Source organism: Taudactylus pleione, unplaced genomic scaffold (assembly GCF_031769625.1).
Source record: "Taudactylus pleione unplaced genomic scaffold, aTauple2 ptg001800l, whole genome shotgun sequence".
Taxonomy (NCBI): domain Eukaryota; kingdom Metazoa; phylum Chordata; class Amphibia; order Anura; family Myobatrachidae; genus Taudactylus; species Taudactylus pleione.
In genome coordinates, this window is record NW_028286197.1 from 1962724 (window position 1) to 1981109 (window position 18386).

The window sequence follows — 18386 nt, forward strand, 5'->3', positions numbered from 1 at the left end:
TGTTAGAGTAATGTCATTATGTGACCCCCCTCAGGGGCCCAATTGTAAGTGTAGCGTTCCCGCAAGGCTGTTTTAGCGGGGCGCGGCGCCCTGCCCTCCTTCTGGAGGGCAAAAAGCACCCTGCCCTCCAGGAGGAGGGCAAAAAGCGCCCTGCCCTCACAGCCTGCGGGAGCCGTTCTCACCCGCGGGACGCAGTGTCCCGCGGGTGGAGAAACATGCGGTGACCCGGTCACCGCTGGAGAATAGACGCCGGGCGCATGCGCCCGGCATCTATTCTCCCTGTCTGCAGGGCTTGGGGGCTGCCCGGCGTGTCCGTAAGTGGCGGGCACGCCCCCAAGAGTGACGAAAAGGGGACGCGTCTTAGACACGCCCCCTTTTCCGATGACCACGCCCCCTTCTCAGTCGCGCGCGCCGCACAGGCATGCCCTCTCTAGCTCCGGCGCCCTGCCTCCCGCCTGAGCTAGAGGGAACATTATAAGTGTTTGATGGCCATGAAAGTCATGTGCCCAGTTGAAGAATTAAGGGGTGTGAGAAAATGTCTGGCTAAAGAGTGACTTTCAATTTTGTTTTTAATTTTATGTTTGTGCTCCTTAGTGATCGCAAATACACGCTACAGCGTGTATTTAACCAGGTATTGAGGACCAGGGACTCGCTTTTAAAAAATGGCCGGGTGATGCGGCCAATCCCTGGCAATTGCCCTGCAGCACTTGAGAGACAGTGCTGTCAAATTGGCACTGATGGGTGTCAATCGGAGCTTGCAGACCAGTACTATCTCTCAAGGCTGCAGTGATGTGTAAAGGTCAGGCATAATGTATAAGGGGCATTATTGCATGGCAAAATGTGTTATAAGGGGCACTACCGTCGTGCAACGTGAACAAAAGCACTACTGTGTAACGTAAATAAGGGACACTACACAGTGAAAAGCTAACACAGCAGACCCCACCCATGGGCAGTGTCTGGCATGGCACATCCGCAGTGTATCTATTCACACTGCAGGGAGTTTGGGGGCAGCCCAGCAACTCCATGAGTGCTGGGCTCTTCCCCTACAGTGATGAAAAGGGGGCGCATCTCAGGGACATGACCCTCTTTTCTAAGTGACCACACCTCTTTTTCAGACACACGCCTTTGCTAAAGTGTCCCTTTCTGAAAGGTGCCCTGCCTGCCCTAACAAAAATTAGGGAATTGCAGCAGATATCACGAATATCTGCAGTGGTCCCTTGTACATACATCCTGGTGGTTCTTAATATTTATGTACCACCTTTGAAAACAGTTATCTGGGATATAACGCACATATTCTTTGATAAATATGCCTCTTACAGGTTGAGTCTTCAAAGTGCTTGGGACCAGGGGTATTTTGGATATCGGAATGTATTTTGGAATATTTGCATACCAGAAATATCTTGGGAATGGGAACCAAATCTAAACACAGAATGCTTTTGTTTTATATAAGATAATTTTATACAATACTTTTTATAATTTTGTGCATCAAAAAATGTGTACACATACATGAAATTCAGTTATGTTTCATATACAACTTATACACACAGCCTGAAGCTTATTTTATACTATAATTTTAATAATTTTGTGCCTTAAACAAAGTTTGTGTACATTGAACCAGCAGAACGCAAAAGTTTCACTATCACAGTCATGGTAAAAATATTCCGGATTTCAGAATATTTGGATATGGGAGATCAACCTGTATTACCTTAATGCCTTATTCACTATGGGTTGTGTGTACAGACAAGTAATATCACGGGGGCATACTGTACTCCACATGCTTTTGAGAGTCATGTGGGCAGGTCTGAAGGGCATGTGGGGAGCTCTAAAGCATAAATTATGATGGGACCAAGTAATTGTCAGGTAGGACACCATTTTTTATTATTATTATTTTAAAGTGGAGGGTCTCTGGGACCCACATTTTGTCACTCAGCGCAATCACTGCTCCTGTAGTCTCAATTGTAGCATTCTGATTTCCCCACGTTTTAGGCAAAAACTGCATTCAATCAAATATATTACAGATGTAAGCCCGTATTCAATTAGTTTTGCGTACGCAATAAAGTTTCGCATGCCAGACTTTTTTCTCCGGCTTGCGTTGCAGGGGTTCAGAGGCATCCATGGCAGGGTGCGGGGGTCAAGCGGTGTCCGTGGCGGGGTGCTAAGGGATCCAGCAGGGGTGTGGGACTATCGATTGTTTGCGAACCGATGTTAAGGAAACATCGGTGGCTGTGGCCTCAAACAAACAATGGTTCTATAGATAGTTGAACACATAGGCCAAAATTGCAATTTTTATGGTGTACAGTGTTTTTTAAAAAAAAAATTAAGAAATTTTGTAGGATAAGTTTTAAAAAGATGTTCTTGACCTAATTCAGTCATATAACAAAAAAAAAAAAAAACACGACAATTTCTGAGCGGTTTTTGGAAAAATAAGTTAAGTCAGTTAAGTGGTTAAGTTGTGTCGAAGCTGGATGGTTGGCTGAGACGTAAATTGTAACAATAATATCTCCACGACGGCATTTTGCATTGTCCGCATGACTCCATTTTGCGGCGCCTACACAATACCTCCGTGTAAGGCGCTATATTATTATTAGCGTCGTGCGTCTGCCACTGCCCTATGTAAAAAGTCCTCGTTATACAAATACGTACATTTATTAATACATATGAGCAACACAACAAAGCACGTTTCATACTGTACTCCACAAACACGTAGACGCACAACGCATACTAGCGTCTTTTCTTAATATGCCTACACTCACATTGAAAGGTTCCCTAGCATTAAAGTTATTAGAGGTTTTATTCGTTATCAATTATGTTATGAAATGAATGTATTTAATATCTAAGGTTTAGTATATGATGATAAGCAGACCATGTTTGGTGCCATTCTAAACCACTTTTATTTGCAGATCTCCGGTTCCATCGGCAAGTAGATCGCAACATGCGTCTGCAAGTTATGATTTATAGAGAGTTAGGTATTGAAATGTACTCTGTAATGTAATGTTAACTAGCCAGTTTAGACTTGTTCTTCGGCGGGAAAAGAGCCGTTGGGGGCTGAACTACCACTGTACAAACTGACCTATGAACTACATCGTAACAGAAGAACCAAGAGGAAGAACCATTGGGATTATGCCAACCTTTTCTACTGTATTGCCCACTCTCTATATGGTATATATTCAGGCGCTCTATGTCCAGTAGTTAGACATTATATTCTTTCTTTTGACGGAGGTTTCACCTTTGATGCCGGAAATCTGGATCCATAGTGCCTGCGTATGTATCGACTGTACCTTGTGATTGTATAATCTTTTGCAGTAATTGTATTTTAGATCAAGGCGTGTAACTAAATGCTTTTATGCGAATAACTTTTTGTACTTTGGAACCACACTCAAAGTCTGGAAAGCAATTATATGTTGTGCGACTTGCAACGCTAAATAGCGACATTTATAGTGTTCACTCTAGCTCCCGAAAAAGGGGCGTGGTCATGAAAAGGGGGCATGTCTATAAGAAGCGTCCCCTTTTCGTCATACTTGGGGACGTGCCCGGCACTTACGGATACGCCGGGCAGCCCCCAAGCGCTGTAGACAGTGAGAATAGATGCCGGACGCATGCACCCGGCGTCTATTCTCCGGTGGTGACCGGGTCACCGCACAATTCTCCACCCGCGGGACACTGCGACCCGCGGGTGAAGACGGCACCCGCAGGCTGTGAGGGAGGGGCACTTTTTGCCCTCCAGAAGGAGGGCAAAACAGCATAGCCGGAACGCTACATTTAGGGTATAAAGATTATTAGGTATTCATAGTTGTGGGTGGTGTCAATAAAATTTTTTGTAACAACTTTCCTGCCGTCACTTGATAAAACCAGAAATAAAACCTCAACATAGGAGCTACTTAAGATGAATGTACTCGTATATTTTATATTATAGTTTTGATTAATAGTACTCTGAACTCCATTCCACATGCTTTGATACAGAGAAGTATACCTTTTATGTATGTTTTTGTTGTTTTCAACGTGTGTAGTATTTAATAAATGTGATTCGTTTAACCAATTATACTACAATTATTGGGATATGTCTCTTCATAAACTACCTGGGGAGCTCGAGCTTGATACAGACATATGATGAAAGTGATTAATATCCAGAAGACAAGTGATATATACACATTTAAGTGGTATGCTGTCACAGTAATACAGCTCTCTGTTCGACAAAGATTGTAGATTAAATATTTTTGCAAAAATCTCATGGAGTGCCATCCGTCCGTACTCACATACATACATACATAATATGCCAGTATTTCACCTGCTTCTAATGAGTTACAGAACCTGCATAATACATGAGTGTCCCAGTTTAAAGAAAAAAAAAAAAAAATGTAAAATATATATTATACACACACACAATTTTATATCTATCAAGGTTGGAAAAAAAATGTAATCCTGCTTATCTTATTAATACTGAAACATTGCTATGCATTAGAAACCTTGATAAACAGGTTTTAACCTTGATAAACAAAGATTAACAATCCAAAAATTGAAAGGATTTTTTATCTAATCAAAAGAGAGATAGACTCTGGGGCATATGTATCAAGCTGATTTTTACATAAAAGTATGCAGAAACTGCTAGTTAGCACTTCAGATCACAGTCCCTATTATTGTCAATGGGGACTATGATCTGACCCGTATGTAATAAACGCCAAAAAGCAAAATTTTTCGGAGTTTAGCCCAGATAGTTTATACCCCATTGTAAGCCTATGGAGGCTCCAGGGGCAGAAGAGAGATCTTTCCATTTCTCCCCCACAGCCCCGGAAGCTGACACTGTGCGCATACACAGTATCAGCTTCCCTCAAAGAAGTCTTTCACTTCTGTGAAAGACGTCTCCTAAATACAGAGGATATAAATCGCAAGGATAGTGGTTACTGCAACCGCTTAAAATTAAAATATTCCTGGCGAGATGGATACATAATAATCACGGTAGCGCCACAATTATTAGTACATAGACCCCCTAACTGTCTTCCTTCCACTCATCGCAGTAGGACTGAAGGCTTTGAATTGAAATAAACATGAAGGAGGATTAAACTACGAGGTGTTTCTCTGTGTATTGTCTCTTTAATGTGTTGGAGTTGTTTACCATTTACCCTTTAAGTTTGGGAATGTTAGTTGTGGTTTTCTCCTGTCCTACAGGATCGATAGGGGAGTGGTTTGTGGAGTATTAGCTGATGCTAGGCAGATTTAGTACCACTCTGATCTGGTTCATCATTCCACCCTCTGTATTTCTATGTTGTCTGTGTGTATTTACTGTATTGATTCAGCTCATTCAATTGAAGACTACAAGCAACAAGAATGTGGAATAATCCCAGGTGGACTCCCTTACAATAGGCTTTTTCTCACGGTGCCATGCATGTAATCTCAGCTTCATGACAAACCAAATTATTTTTTCTAAAAATAACCACTTTTTTTTTAAGTCATCAAACCCAATCACTTTTATCTTCCTATTAAATTATAGGTACCACTGTAGCCTCTACACAAAAATTGTGATATTAATTATAGAACAATGGGACTTCACGCTTCATTAAATCTTTTTTTATTTTTAAGTGAATTGTAGTTTAATATCCCAATAGGTGGGGAAAAATTACCATGGGGTATATTTACAAGGCGTCTGGTTTACATTGCCTCTGATTGAGCATTAATTGCTATTGCCCTTTGTAATCAGTCAATGCCACAGATTCAGATTTGTAAATGTGAATGATAGTACAGGTTGAGTCTCCCATATCCAAATATTCAGAAATACGGAATATTTCGAATTACGGAATATTTTTAGTATGACTGAGAATGTGAAACCTTTGCTTTCTGATGGTTCAATGTACACAAACTTGTTTTAAAGCACAAATTCATTAAAATACAGTATACAATAAACTTCAGGCTGTGTGTATAAGGTGTATATGAAACATAAATGAATTTCATGTATGTACACAAACTTTTTTGATTCTCAAAATTATAAAAAATATTGTATAAAATGACCTGCAGGCTGTGTGTATAAGATGTATATAGAACATAAATGCATTCAGTGTTTAGTTTTGGGTCCTATACCCAAGATATTTCATTTTAGTATGCAAATATTCCAAAATACGGAATAATCCGATATCCAAAATACCCCTGGTCCAGAGCATTTTGGATATGGGAGACTCAACCTGTATATATACCACCATGAGATAGGGATAGTAAATCGGTGGTCCCGTATGAATACAGGATGGCCATCTCTGTATTTAATACAGAGAATTTCAGAATTAATGTCAATCGTCTCCAGTATATTTATTATCACCCATGAGCAGTTAGTTAATTTTCATTCTAGCATCCTGCACCTGTCATAACCCCTTCAGCTCCTCTATCCTACCTGGGGTGCCACTCTCTGCTCTGCACCACTAGCACACTCAGCTAATGCAACAAACTGCTGAGATTAAGCAGTGTATGTGCTAGAAGCACCAGAGCAGAGCACGACACCCCTGACCGAAAAGAAGTCTGTGTAACTTGCACAGGTTCAGGTGCAGGGTGCTAGAATAAATACAAGTAGAGCACGTGCCGTTGAAAAAAAAAAAAGTTATGCATGTGCAGTATAAGAACAGACGACGGGCAACAAGTAAGAAGATCGCTGCCAACATCATGATTTTTGGATCGACCTTGTTGATACATAGGGGTCTAATTCATAGAGCAGAGAAAAGTCCTGTTTTGCGGTAAACAGGGCTTTTCTCTGCTTGCTGTATTCACACAGCAGATTACCGTGAAGAAGTTCATTACTTCTCCAGCAGCACCCCCGCTACGTGGATGAATCGCATCACCATATTTTTGTATGGTGAGTGCAAGTCATAGAAGCACAAAGTTCACCTCAAGATGGCAAACGGATTCTTGTTAGAGGAGAAAGAACAGAAAAGCCCAGGGCATATGCATATTCCGGGTCACCTCCTGCTGACTGTCCCCTCACTCTGCCCTACACCCACCGTCCTCCGCAGCTATACTAAAGTGACCAGGCCTCAGTCCAGACTGATCCGTGCACCCGCTGCCACAGTGCCTGTCCCCACACCGGCAGGCCACCACAGCTATATTAAAGTAAAATATGCAAAGTATGCATATGCCGGGTCACCTCCCATACTGACTGCCCACTGCCCCTACCACATATCCTGTGGTAGGGGCAGTGGGCAGCTGAGGGCTAAAGGATTATCGTGGACAGCCCCTTTGATCCTGACGTAGGTAAAGCGGGCGGGGGAAGAGCTGCACAAAAAGTCCCCTCCAAATACTGCTCTGTCTGTTAAAAGTTAAGGCCCGGTGTAATGCTGGGCAGGCAGGGGAGGAGGCGGTGGCACCCTGCAGGAAAGAAAGTCCCCGATCTCAACCTGGTGCAGCTGTGTGCCAGCACATGAGCAGTCAGCTCCAGCTAGCCAAAAACCAGATCACTGGAGGTACCGGACTTCTTCCAAGGATTGCGGAAGGGCTGGCTTTTTGGATCGCTTTGCTGGAAAAGTGAGTATTCATGAATTACTACTTTGAACTAGTATATATTGATATGATGCAATATATGTGTGTCAAGCAGCTTTTTTTATATAAAATTATGCAGAAGCTGCATTTATTATTCCTATGGACTAATAGCACAATGCAGAAGATTTCACAGAAAGTGCTAATTAGCAGTGCAGATTGCAGACCCTATTATCATCAATGGGGAATATGATCTGATCCCTTTGTACTAACCTTCAAAAAGCAAAGCTCAGATGGTGTGTACTACCTATGGGGGGTGAAGGAGAGAGCTCTTTCGATCTCTCCCCCACAGCCCCCGACGCTGTGCGTAGTGTCAGCTTCAGCTAGAGAAGTCTTTAATTTCTGTGAAAGAAGTCTCCTAAAAGCCGGGGATATAACTCGCAGAGACAGTGGTTACAAGTGCTGTCCCTGCGAGTTCCCCATTTTACATAGCCTGGATATTTTTATTAAAAATAAAAATATCCCTGGCGAGTTAGGCACATAATAGCGGCAGTACAAAGATTATTACAGGTTGAATCTCCCATATCCAAATATTCCGAAATACGGAATATTTTTAGCATGACTGAAATAGTGAAACCTTTGAGTTTTGATGGTTCAATGTACACAAACTTTGTTTAAGGTAAAAAATTATTAAAAATAAAGTATAAAATGACCTATAGGCTGAGTCTATAAGGTGTATATGACATATAAATGAATTTCATGTATGTACACAAACTTTGTTTGAGCCACAAAATTATTGAAAATATTGTATAAAATAACCTTCAGGCTGTGTGTATAAGGTGTGTATAAATCATAAATGCATTCTGTGTTTAGATTTGGGCCCTATTCTTAAGACATTTCAATATGGTATACAATTATTCCAAAATACGGAATATTCCGATATCCAAAATACCCCTGGTCCCAAGCATTTTGGATATGGGAGACTCAACCTGTAGTACATAGACCCCATAGTGAGATGTAACATTCTCCACACTGAAATCTATATGTATAGACCCCATAATGCCTCCAAGTATTGATATAAAATTTGCAATGGATTAACAAAATATGCATTAACAAAAAAAGATTAAAAAAACTTTAGTGCTCTTCCCTACCATGAGATGCCAACATCATATTGGACATTCCAATGGTAGCTTCCCAAAATGTGATTATATACCTTTTACGATAAGAAAACTGTTTACTACCAGTGTAATGAACAGTGCCGACATTGCCGGAAGCCAGTGTCCCACCTACTATATGTCCACACTAATATGTAACTTGCAGACACGGCTGGTAAGTGTGCAGGAGGAAGCTGACTTTAGGTGTTTCCGTCTCCCCGCCTCTCAGCCAAGGCCACTTGCTGCAGGATTGCATCAGATGTGACTCCAGCACATGCTGCACTCGCCGTACCTGTCTCTACAGTCCTGACTGACACATACCAACCTCCCGAATAGTGGCAAAAATAAAAGCATTATACAAAGCAGTAAATTCTCTTCAAGTGTATTTCGATTCCAGATCCCATGCCTTTAAAATGGGCTCAATCCGGTTATATACAGAGTGAAAGCCACACTGAAGAGTCCGATTTTACTCACATTTTCTCCAGGCTATGTCTGACTTCAATAAAGCATCTATCAGCATCGGATCCTTAAACCTCTTCCTCTGAGACTCTCTTATCAGCTCCGCATTCCCCCCCTTGTCCTCACGGAACAAATCTAGATCCAATACCATGGCGTAAAGAGAAATGGGGACGACAGCAAACAAATTTTACGTGATAGCTGTTGCAAGAACCCAGCTACGTTTTCAATGTGCGCGTTATAAAATTATGCGCTCACTCATCGAGGAAGAACTAGATTATCACAGTCATGTGACGGGGAGGGGGGTGGAGCTTGCAGCTAAACTGCAAATGGTAGTGGCTAGAATCTGCAAGAGAAAGAAAGATGCAATGAGAACTGCCTCCAAGACAGCAGCTGCCTGCAAGCCATATCTATTATAGGCTAGCACAACGAGGCTGAAGTTAACTTATTCGGTCGGCTACTTATTCACTTCTTAATTCTTATGCGTGCTCCAGCTTTTTATTTACTTCTTATTGATTTTCCAGCTTCTTACTCAGAAAATGTTATATTAAAATATTTATTTCGATAAAGTTAGATCACTAACTTAACTCTATGTAAACATAAAACTGTGCCCCTTACACAGTGGCATAACTTGGGGGGATCGAGCAGGGCGGGTGACCTGAATGCCATCGGACGGGCGGCGCAGGGGGCGCCGCCGGCTGCGGTCCAGGACACTGTGGTCAGTGTAGTAATGACAAGACGGAGTTCGGTCAGCGCTACACAGTAACAAACACAGAGCCACCAGCGCCGCCGGCTGTGTGTTTGTTTTAATTAGTAGCCAATGAGAGTCAGGCAGACTCTCATTGACTGCTGCTCCCACTGCTAGAGGCGGGCTGAAGCTCACTCATGACCTCCAACTTCCAGCTCCCGCAGTGGGTAAAGGGAGAGACATCATGACGTCTCTCCCATAATGCAGAGCGGGCCGGCCCAGGAGGACAGAGGAGTGGGCGGCGGCCGGAGCCGGAGCTGGGATTCAGGTAAGTGGGTTTTTTTTTTTCTTTTTACATGTGTGTCTTTGTCTGCACTGCTGGGGTGGGGGGGACCGCTACTGGTGGCACTGGATCGGGGTCCACTACTGGGTGCACTGCATCGGGGATCACTACTGGGGGGACTACTACTGGGGGCACTATATAAAGGGCACTACCAAGGGGGTACCACTACTGCGTGCACTGCATAGGAGGGAACTACTACTGAGTGCACTATATAAGAGGCTTACTACTGGGGGCACAAGGGGCACAGCAGAGATGGACCACTACTGGGGGCACTACATAGGGGGGGTCACTACTGGGGCACAAGGGGAACTGCATAGGGGGGACCACTACTGGGGGCACTAAATAGGGCGAATCACTACAGGGGACACTGTATAAGGGACACTGTGTAGGGGGGATCAATACTGGGGGCACAGTATAAAAGGAACTAATGGTGGGCTGCATAAGGAGGACCACTACTGGGGGTCAGGGCCACCATAAGGGGGGACTGCCGGGCCTGAAGTCCCGGGCCCGGACAATCTGGGGGCCCGCCTGCTCCTCCTACCGCCTGTCCACTACTTCCACCCTGCTAAACCTACATTCACTGACAGGTTCGGCTGGGGGTCCGTGGCCACCCGCGCCCACTCCTACAGTATATCCTCTCACTATCTCTCCAATCGCCCGTTGCTGCTGCTGTGTATATGGCTGGCTGTTGGAGGCAGGCAGAGTGGATGCTCCCAGCCTGCTCTGTACTGCTAGCCAATAACACAATCAAGCAGCCAGGAGCATCCTCTCTGCCTGCCTCCCACAGGCAGCCATAAACACCACAGCAGCGATTGGAGAGGTAGGGAAAGGATATAGTAGGGGGTGCAGGTGGCCGCGTGCTGGTTGAAGTGGACCCCCGGCTGAGCCTGTCAGTGACTGTAAATATAGCAGGGAAAAAGTAGTGGGTGGGCGGGGCCCCTCATTGGGGGGAGGGAGATGAGGCTCTGTATAATGGGGGCTGGTCGGGCCCTGCCTATTTGGCCCATCCCGGGCCCCACAATATCTGAGGGTGGCCCTGCTGGGGCTACTGTATAAGACGGCCCACTACTGGGGACTGCATAGGGGGGACTGCATTAAGGTGCATATGGAATGGAAAGGACTTCCCAGAGTGACGAGAAAGGTGTGTGTGTCACGTTGACACGCCCCATTTTTCAGTGACCACGGCCATTGTTCGGCGCTCACACATAGGGGTGGGGGGCTCTATATTTCAATTTGCCATGGGCTCCAAATACCCTAGTTATGCCACTACCCTTACACAAATTCCAATTGTAATTTTCCTGGCACAATAAGGTTTTGGGCAGTAAAGCGGGCACAGGCACCAGATTTTGTCATTTTGAATAAGAAGCTGTAGTTGTGCAAGGGTTAACTAGCCTCAGTCAACAAATTTTACACTTGGAACTATGAATTCCTATTAATCTTTATACCCTAAAGTCGCTATTTAGCGTTGCAAGTCGCACAAGAAATAATTGCTTTCCAGATTTTGAGTGTGGTTCCAAAGCACAAAATCTTATTATATAAAAAGCATTCAGTTACACGCCTTGATCTAAACACAATTTAGCACAAAAGATTATACATTAACAAGGTACAGTCGATACATACGCATGCGCTCTGGATCCAGATTTCCCGGCATCAAATGTGAAACCTCCGCCAACAGAAAGAGAAAGATGACTACCAGATATAGAGCACTTGCATATGTACCCTTACAGAGATAGGCAATACAATAGAACGAGTTGGCATAATCCCATTGGTTCTTCCTCCTAGTTCTTCTGTTACGATACAGTTCATAGGTCAGCCGTCCAACGGCTCTTTGTGTGCATTTTCCTGCCGAAGAACAAGTCTAAACTGGCTAATAAACATTACATTACAGAGTATATTTCAATGCCTATCTCTCTATAATTCATAACTGTAAATAAATCTGCAAATAAACAGTGATTTAGAATAGCACCAACCAACCTTTATTATTAACCGTAAATGCTAGGGAACCTTCTGTGTAAGTATGCAATGTGTGGGGATATTAAGAAAAGATGCTAGTATGTGTTGTGCGTCTACGTGTTTGTGGAGTACACCATGGTACGTGCTTTTCTGGGTTGTTCATATTATATGTAGTAATAAATGTGCGTATTGTTTTTATCAGGACTTCTAACAGTGTTCTATTGCATGGGAAACGCACAACGCTAAATAACAACATAGCGCCATATATTACTGGTACTGTGTGGGGGCCACGCAAAATAGCGCTGTGTAGCCATTCATAAAATGGAGTCGTGTAGCCATTCACAAAATGGCGTTGTGCAGATTTTGATTTTACAATTTAGGTCTTAGCCAATCATCCAGCTTCGACAGTCCACCAAATGATAGCAAACAATACACTATCACACTCTGGTCTTAAATTTATTTTTAGTCTTACACTATGACATTATTTAATGTTATATTATGGGATAGAACAATGTGGTCATTAAACCATCAATAATGTGTCTCTGGGGAGGACATAAAAACTACCCTTATATGCACACCGCGGATTTTGGAAGATCATGGGAAAGATGTGGGGATGCACCTAACCTATAAAGGAAGTCTTGAAGGGGATAGGGATTTAAATTATTTAGGATGTTTAAGATAACATTTAATAATACATTTCATGCATGGCTAAATCTATACATCATCTGATGGTACATTCTAGTTCAGGGTTGTAATACAGTTCTTCCTTGACCTTGGTATCCATAATATCATTGCTCATCACCATCATCTCGGTTTCTGGGTTCGCCCTTGTACATTTTCCACACTTTAATACATTAGGAACACACCTGACACATAAGCCAATTACTAAGATGGTAATCAGTATAAGGATCAGGAGCTTACCCACAGTGGCAACCAGTTCCTGGACCCATTCTCCTAGACCGGAAAACCATTTCACAGGGTTCAACCAAGTGAACCACTCTTCTACCTTCTCCTCTACTTCAATCAGTGAAGCATTATGGTTCTTCCCGAAATTCCCATTTTAACTGCAGAATTTCATCCATCTTCCAGTCTATCACCTCCCTGGGGTCACTAGTGTTATTTGTGATATACGTGCAGCACTTGCACCAAATTGGGTGGCCAAAGTTACACAGTACCCTCCAGTGACAACTGTTAAATAATTTAACACTAGCCTATGTTGCACAAGTTCTTTCTTATAAGCTTGTAACTCTCTACCTGTATACCTAAACGTGTCATCATACATCTCGGTGATATTATCTATTAATTTAGCAAGGTCTTGAATATATCTAAAATTTAATGTACCCTGAGCAATCCTGTTGGGATCCAATGCTACTAAGACTTGAAAGCCAGTTGTTTCACTAATCAATTGTGTTGCTTTATGTACATCACCAGGTATCATGTTTCTCTTGTCACGGTGTTCATAATGCGTATGAAGATATGGAGATGGTGTGTTTTTATGGATACCAAGCATTTCACCATGTGTAAGGGTCATAACTTCTGGAACTACTCTTCCTAGGTAGCATAAACCTTCTGAACTTGGAGAGAGCCATTTATACGCTTTCCTTCCACATATAAAATACACATCTTCTGGGAGTACATAAGGGATAGTAGACATCATTATCGTCAAACACATTTCTCTAGCAAGTGATCCTATTTCAGGTTCTCCCATTTGACTCATACAAATTTCAGTTTGTAATACCTTGGCACAGTACCCTTCTGGTACCCTACCAACCATTTCTTTAGTGTATAGTTATACCGGAAGTGTCTTCCACCTAGTCTAATTGTGCATAAAAGTTCAAAATTTATAGGTTCATGATCAGCTCTTAGTGAGAAGGTCATCGTCTGGTTATTCCCAGTCATCTCCCAAATTCCTGGTTTGTTGGAGTTGGTGATGTTCAAACATGAAAGTGATCTATCTACTTGGTACTGGTGGAGTTTAAAATGAGGTGGTTTGGGGGCGTGGCCTAAAGATCATGGAGAGTGGACGCATTTTGGAGCAGCTCCTGAATAATCCTTGAAAACAAGCAACTTCTGACCCCTTGGAGTTATTCTGAAGCTCCTGCTTTAAATCCCTATCTGTCCTCAATCGAGGGACTAGGGCCACGGAGTCGGAGGGCTTTTCTAAAGGCCTTTGCGGATTGTGGCCTGGTTCCCTCTGTTCAGCCGGGACCTGGATTTGGCTCTGCATGCGGTGAGAGCCCTTCGCTGATCCCTGACACGGATCGCGCTGGAGCCGGATTGATACCCTTCCCCCCTACCATGTGAGTACCTGCTTACTTGTTCCCATACTCCCGCCGGTCCAGCGTGGTCTGAGCCCATCAGCGAGAGTCGCGTGCACCGACTGTCTCCCTGCATGCCGTCCATCCTTGTGGCGGCCATCTCACCCGTGACGGCATCATCAGTCTGGGTTTGACCGCACAGGTGGCAGACCTTCAGCGGCCCCTTTGCTGCTGCACCGCCGCCGAGTGAGAGCCGATTGCTCTGGCTGGCGCTTTACGCGGCTCCTTCCATCCCAGGGACACCCTGCAGCGGGAGCTCTGTACTCCGGCACACCAGCAACCCCCCACAGCGGCTGACTCACCTCAGGTGGCTTCCCCATTCTGGGTCTGATCACATAAGTGCCTGACCTCCTGCTACTGTAATGCTGTCAGGTGGAGGCTGATTACTCCCTCTCTGGATTGTACCCCACAGGATCCTCCTCGTCCCAGTGTCACTCGGGCTGTTGGCTGGTCCACTTCCAGCACCCCTCACTCTAGCAACCTACACTGCAGCCCCCTATACTGTCCTCATGGAGCTTGTTCTCTATACCCAGCCAGCAGTGAGGCTCCCAAGGTTGGGCTACTGACAGGACAGACCTCACCTTGGGTCAGAGGTTCTCATAAATGTATCTTTGACAAAACTCAATAAGGAGCTTTCCTGTGTGGCTCTTTCCTGCTGGGGTCTCCCTCTCAGGCAGACACTGAAACTTGTAGTAACACAGCCTGACTGCTTTTCTCTGAAGATGCTGAGGTTATAAGCTACGGTTGTAATGCTGTTTGCTCTGACATAATTTATCATCGGATACCGCATCACCTCTGGCCACATTGAATAATTATCCATCTCAAATCAAAAGAGTGCGTACAGTCATCATATACTAAACACGCAATTATGTAAGGAAGGTTGTTGCTGAATTCTGGTGGGCGGTCATATTTGAGTGACTGCTGGCTCACGGAGTCTATATTAAAACACAACTGTCTTATTCACGTGAGACGAGCAGTAAGAAAGTGGACGTTTGTCACTAACCTTTCCGTGGGGGTCCTGGTGAGAAGCAGTGGGCTGTCATCCTTTCCACACACTCCCAGAACATCAGAATCAGAGCCCAATAACAAGGGCAACAGATATTTACATCGATTGATTGTACCCATTTTCGTCAAAGTCCTTACTGTTAACAGATAGCACTATGGATCGACATGTGGTCAAAACACCTAGAGGTCCTAAGGGACATCAGACGGGAAATGGCAGGGGACGAGAGGCTCCTTCGGCCGCCTCCCCGTCCTCTCTGACTTCTCAGAATGCTAGTCCGGGGGGTAGTCCTGGGGACCGGGAGTCAGCTGCTGGAACAGACAGTACTGCTGGTCCTCTCACAACGCATGAGATTACCAACATCTTAGCTTCATTATTGGATCAAAAACTAGCCCCGTTGAAAGACTCTTTAGACTCAGCCTTAACACAATTGACACAACATGATCAACGTATCTCAGAGGCGGAACAAAGAATTTCAGACCTGGAGGATGAGCTTGTTGTACTTAAAGCTGATTTATCAACCCAAGAAAAGGCAGCAGTATCCATGCAAGATAAGTTGGAAGATCTTGAAAATAGAAACAGGAGGAACAACATGCGCATAATTGGCCTCCCTGAGACCATCAAAAATTCTGAGTTGATGTCACTTGTTTCTGAATGGTTGCCGCGTGAATTAAAGAGTTGGAGTACTGATGGTGGAACGGGTCCATCGTATTGGTCCTGACAGCCAAAATACCAGAAACAGACCACGACCTGTCATTATGAGAGTGTTGAATTATGCTGATAAAGCTTGACTAATGGAAGCATACAGAAAACAATCAGATCTAAGATATCAGGGAGCTAAGATACTCCTGTTCCAGGACTTCTCTTATATGGTTGCAACGAAGAGAAAGGAATACGCTCCCATCTGCAAGAGTTTATTTGAAAGGGGACACCGTTTCGTCTTATTATATCCAGCCAAGTTGAGGATTTCATATGAATGAAAAGCTTATTTTTTTTAAACACCACAAGCTGCAAAGAACTTTGTGGACTCACTTCCATCTATCGCTTCACCGCAGAGTTATGATTGATGGGTCACAGATGCTTCACTATGTGTCAAGGTTTCCATTATGAGTGAATTACATTCAGGTTCTATATGCTAAATGTTTTTTACATTCGTTGGTTGATAATTGCATTTAACTATTTTAATACTATAGTACAATTTTCTATGATTTATTATACTCAAGTGGTAATACTATTATTGCCATGGTGTTCTGGGTGGCCACAGTGTAGACCATTAGAAAATCTCTTGCTAACTTCTCTTCGAATTTATCAACAGTTTTTATATCAAAAAAAATTCTTGGGCAACATAATTTTATTGTGTTTACAATGGTCTCATGACACCTATATAGGTATCACAATTCTCTTTTCTAAACATTTTTTATTTCTTTGTTATATAAGGCGATTATTCCAATCGCACTATTGGGTTCTTAAAAATTCACAAATATGTTATTTGTTACTTACATGGTTATTTACGGAGATATATTTTCTCTTTATTATATTTTTCATGACATGGTTTCTTGAAAAGTCTGTTCTCTTACCCCGTTACCTGCTCGCTGGGATGGGTGGGGGTGGCGCAAGTAGTAGGATCATTTATTGTTCAACACCTAGAGTAGGAATAGGTTGATATGCTTATGAAATCTTCAGACTCCACAAGGGTTAAGTCAGTACTTAAATTCATTTCATGGAATGTGGAGGGATTAAATTCGCCTGTCAAGAGACGTAAGGTCCTTAAACATTTAAAAAGCATGAAACCGGATGTGGCATTTTTGCAAGAATCGCATTGGAATTCTAGAGACCCCAATAAATTAAGAGACACATGGATAGGTGACTATAGAGCCGCCTCCTTCACATCCAAACATAGAGGAGTTTTGATTCTTTTTCGCAAAAATATCCCATATACTATTAAAGACACATTGATAGATCCTGAGGGTAGATATCTCTTTGTAAAGATATCATTACATGATTCGATCTATACTTTGGTTACTATATATGCTCCTACTGGCCCAAATAAAGTATTTTTCACAAATTTATATATTAGAATGGCTGGATGGAAGGTGAACTGATTATAGGAGGTGACTTTAATTGTGTAACATCTCAAGGTTTGGATAGATCCAACATTCCAGGTAGAAATAGAGAGGCCTTGGTATCCCCTGTACAGTTGCTAGTAGATTCACTGCAACTGTGTGACCCGTGGAGATGTCAAAATTCCGTATCTCGTGAATATACTTTTCACATCCACACCACACTTTTTCACGAATAGATTTTTGGTTAATCTCTCGCTCTTTATATCAAAGGATAGAGTCTTCGGGGATAACACCCATAGCAGTCTGGGATCATGCTCCGATATGGTTCACTATTTCATTACAATCCCCTATTTATACTTCATATAATTGGAGATTCCCAGCGTATTTGTGTAAATCAACTGATTTTCGTACCCATCTAGAAGGAGCATTTTGTAATTATGCAAATGATAATATTGAACATTTGGAGGATATTAACTTATTTTGGGCTGCCTCAAAGCCAGTGCTTCGAGGACAGATTGTGGAGTATGTGGCCAGGAGACGTAAGCTGTTAGCTTCTAAATTGGATTCATCTAACAAACACCTGACTAAAACATATGACGCACTCATTTTGAACGAGACACCTGAGAATAGGCAGAGATATGTGGAAGCTAAAAATGAATACGATCTTTTGTGTGAAGAACGTGCCCAATATTCACATATTATTCAACGTAACAAATATTTTAGAGGATGTAATAAATCAGGTAGATTATTAGCAAATTTAGCTAAAACTCACAATACATCTTCACATATTCTTCAACTTCAGAATAATTCGGGTACTTGTGTTACGGGTTTAGCTGATATTTCAGAACAGTTTCAACAATACTATAAACAATTATGCATGGCCCCCCCTGACTCTCCTGAGTTAGCCACAAGGTTTTTGAGGGAGGCAGGTTTACCATTATTAACGGAGGAGGAAAGAGAAT

At 43.0% G+C, this 18386-nt stretch overlaps 1 protein-coding gene across 3 annotated transcripts in view; it reads right to left on the reverse strand.

Moving 5' to 3' along the window:
* The window catches only part of SARS1 (seryl-tRNA synthetase 1), a 408839-nt gene extending 399479 nt beyond the window's left edge, over positions 1-9360 (reverse strand). The window contains exon 1 of one of the 3 annotated variants that reach the window (XM_088465014.1): positions 9075-9360. In XM_088465014.1, coding sequence (XP_088321140.1) covers positions 9075-9210 — 136 coding nt within the window. In that variant the 5' untranslated portion in view covers positions 9211-9360. Of the gene's footprint in view, positions 1-8659; positions 8742-9074 lie in introns of those variants that run through there. The other 2 variants (XM_088465012.1, XM_088465013.1) reach the window with 2 other exon arrangements.
* Positions 9361-18386: the final 9026 nt, after the last annotated feature.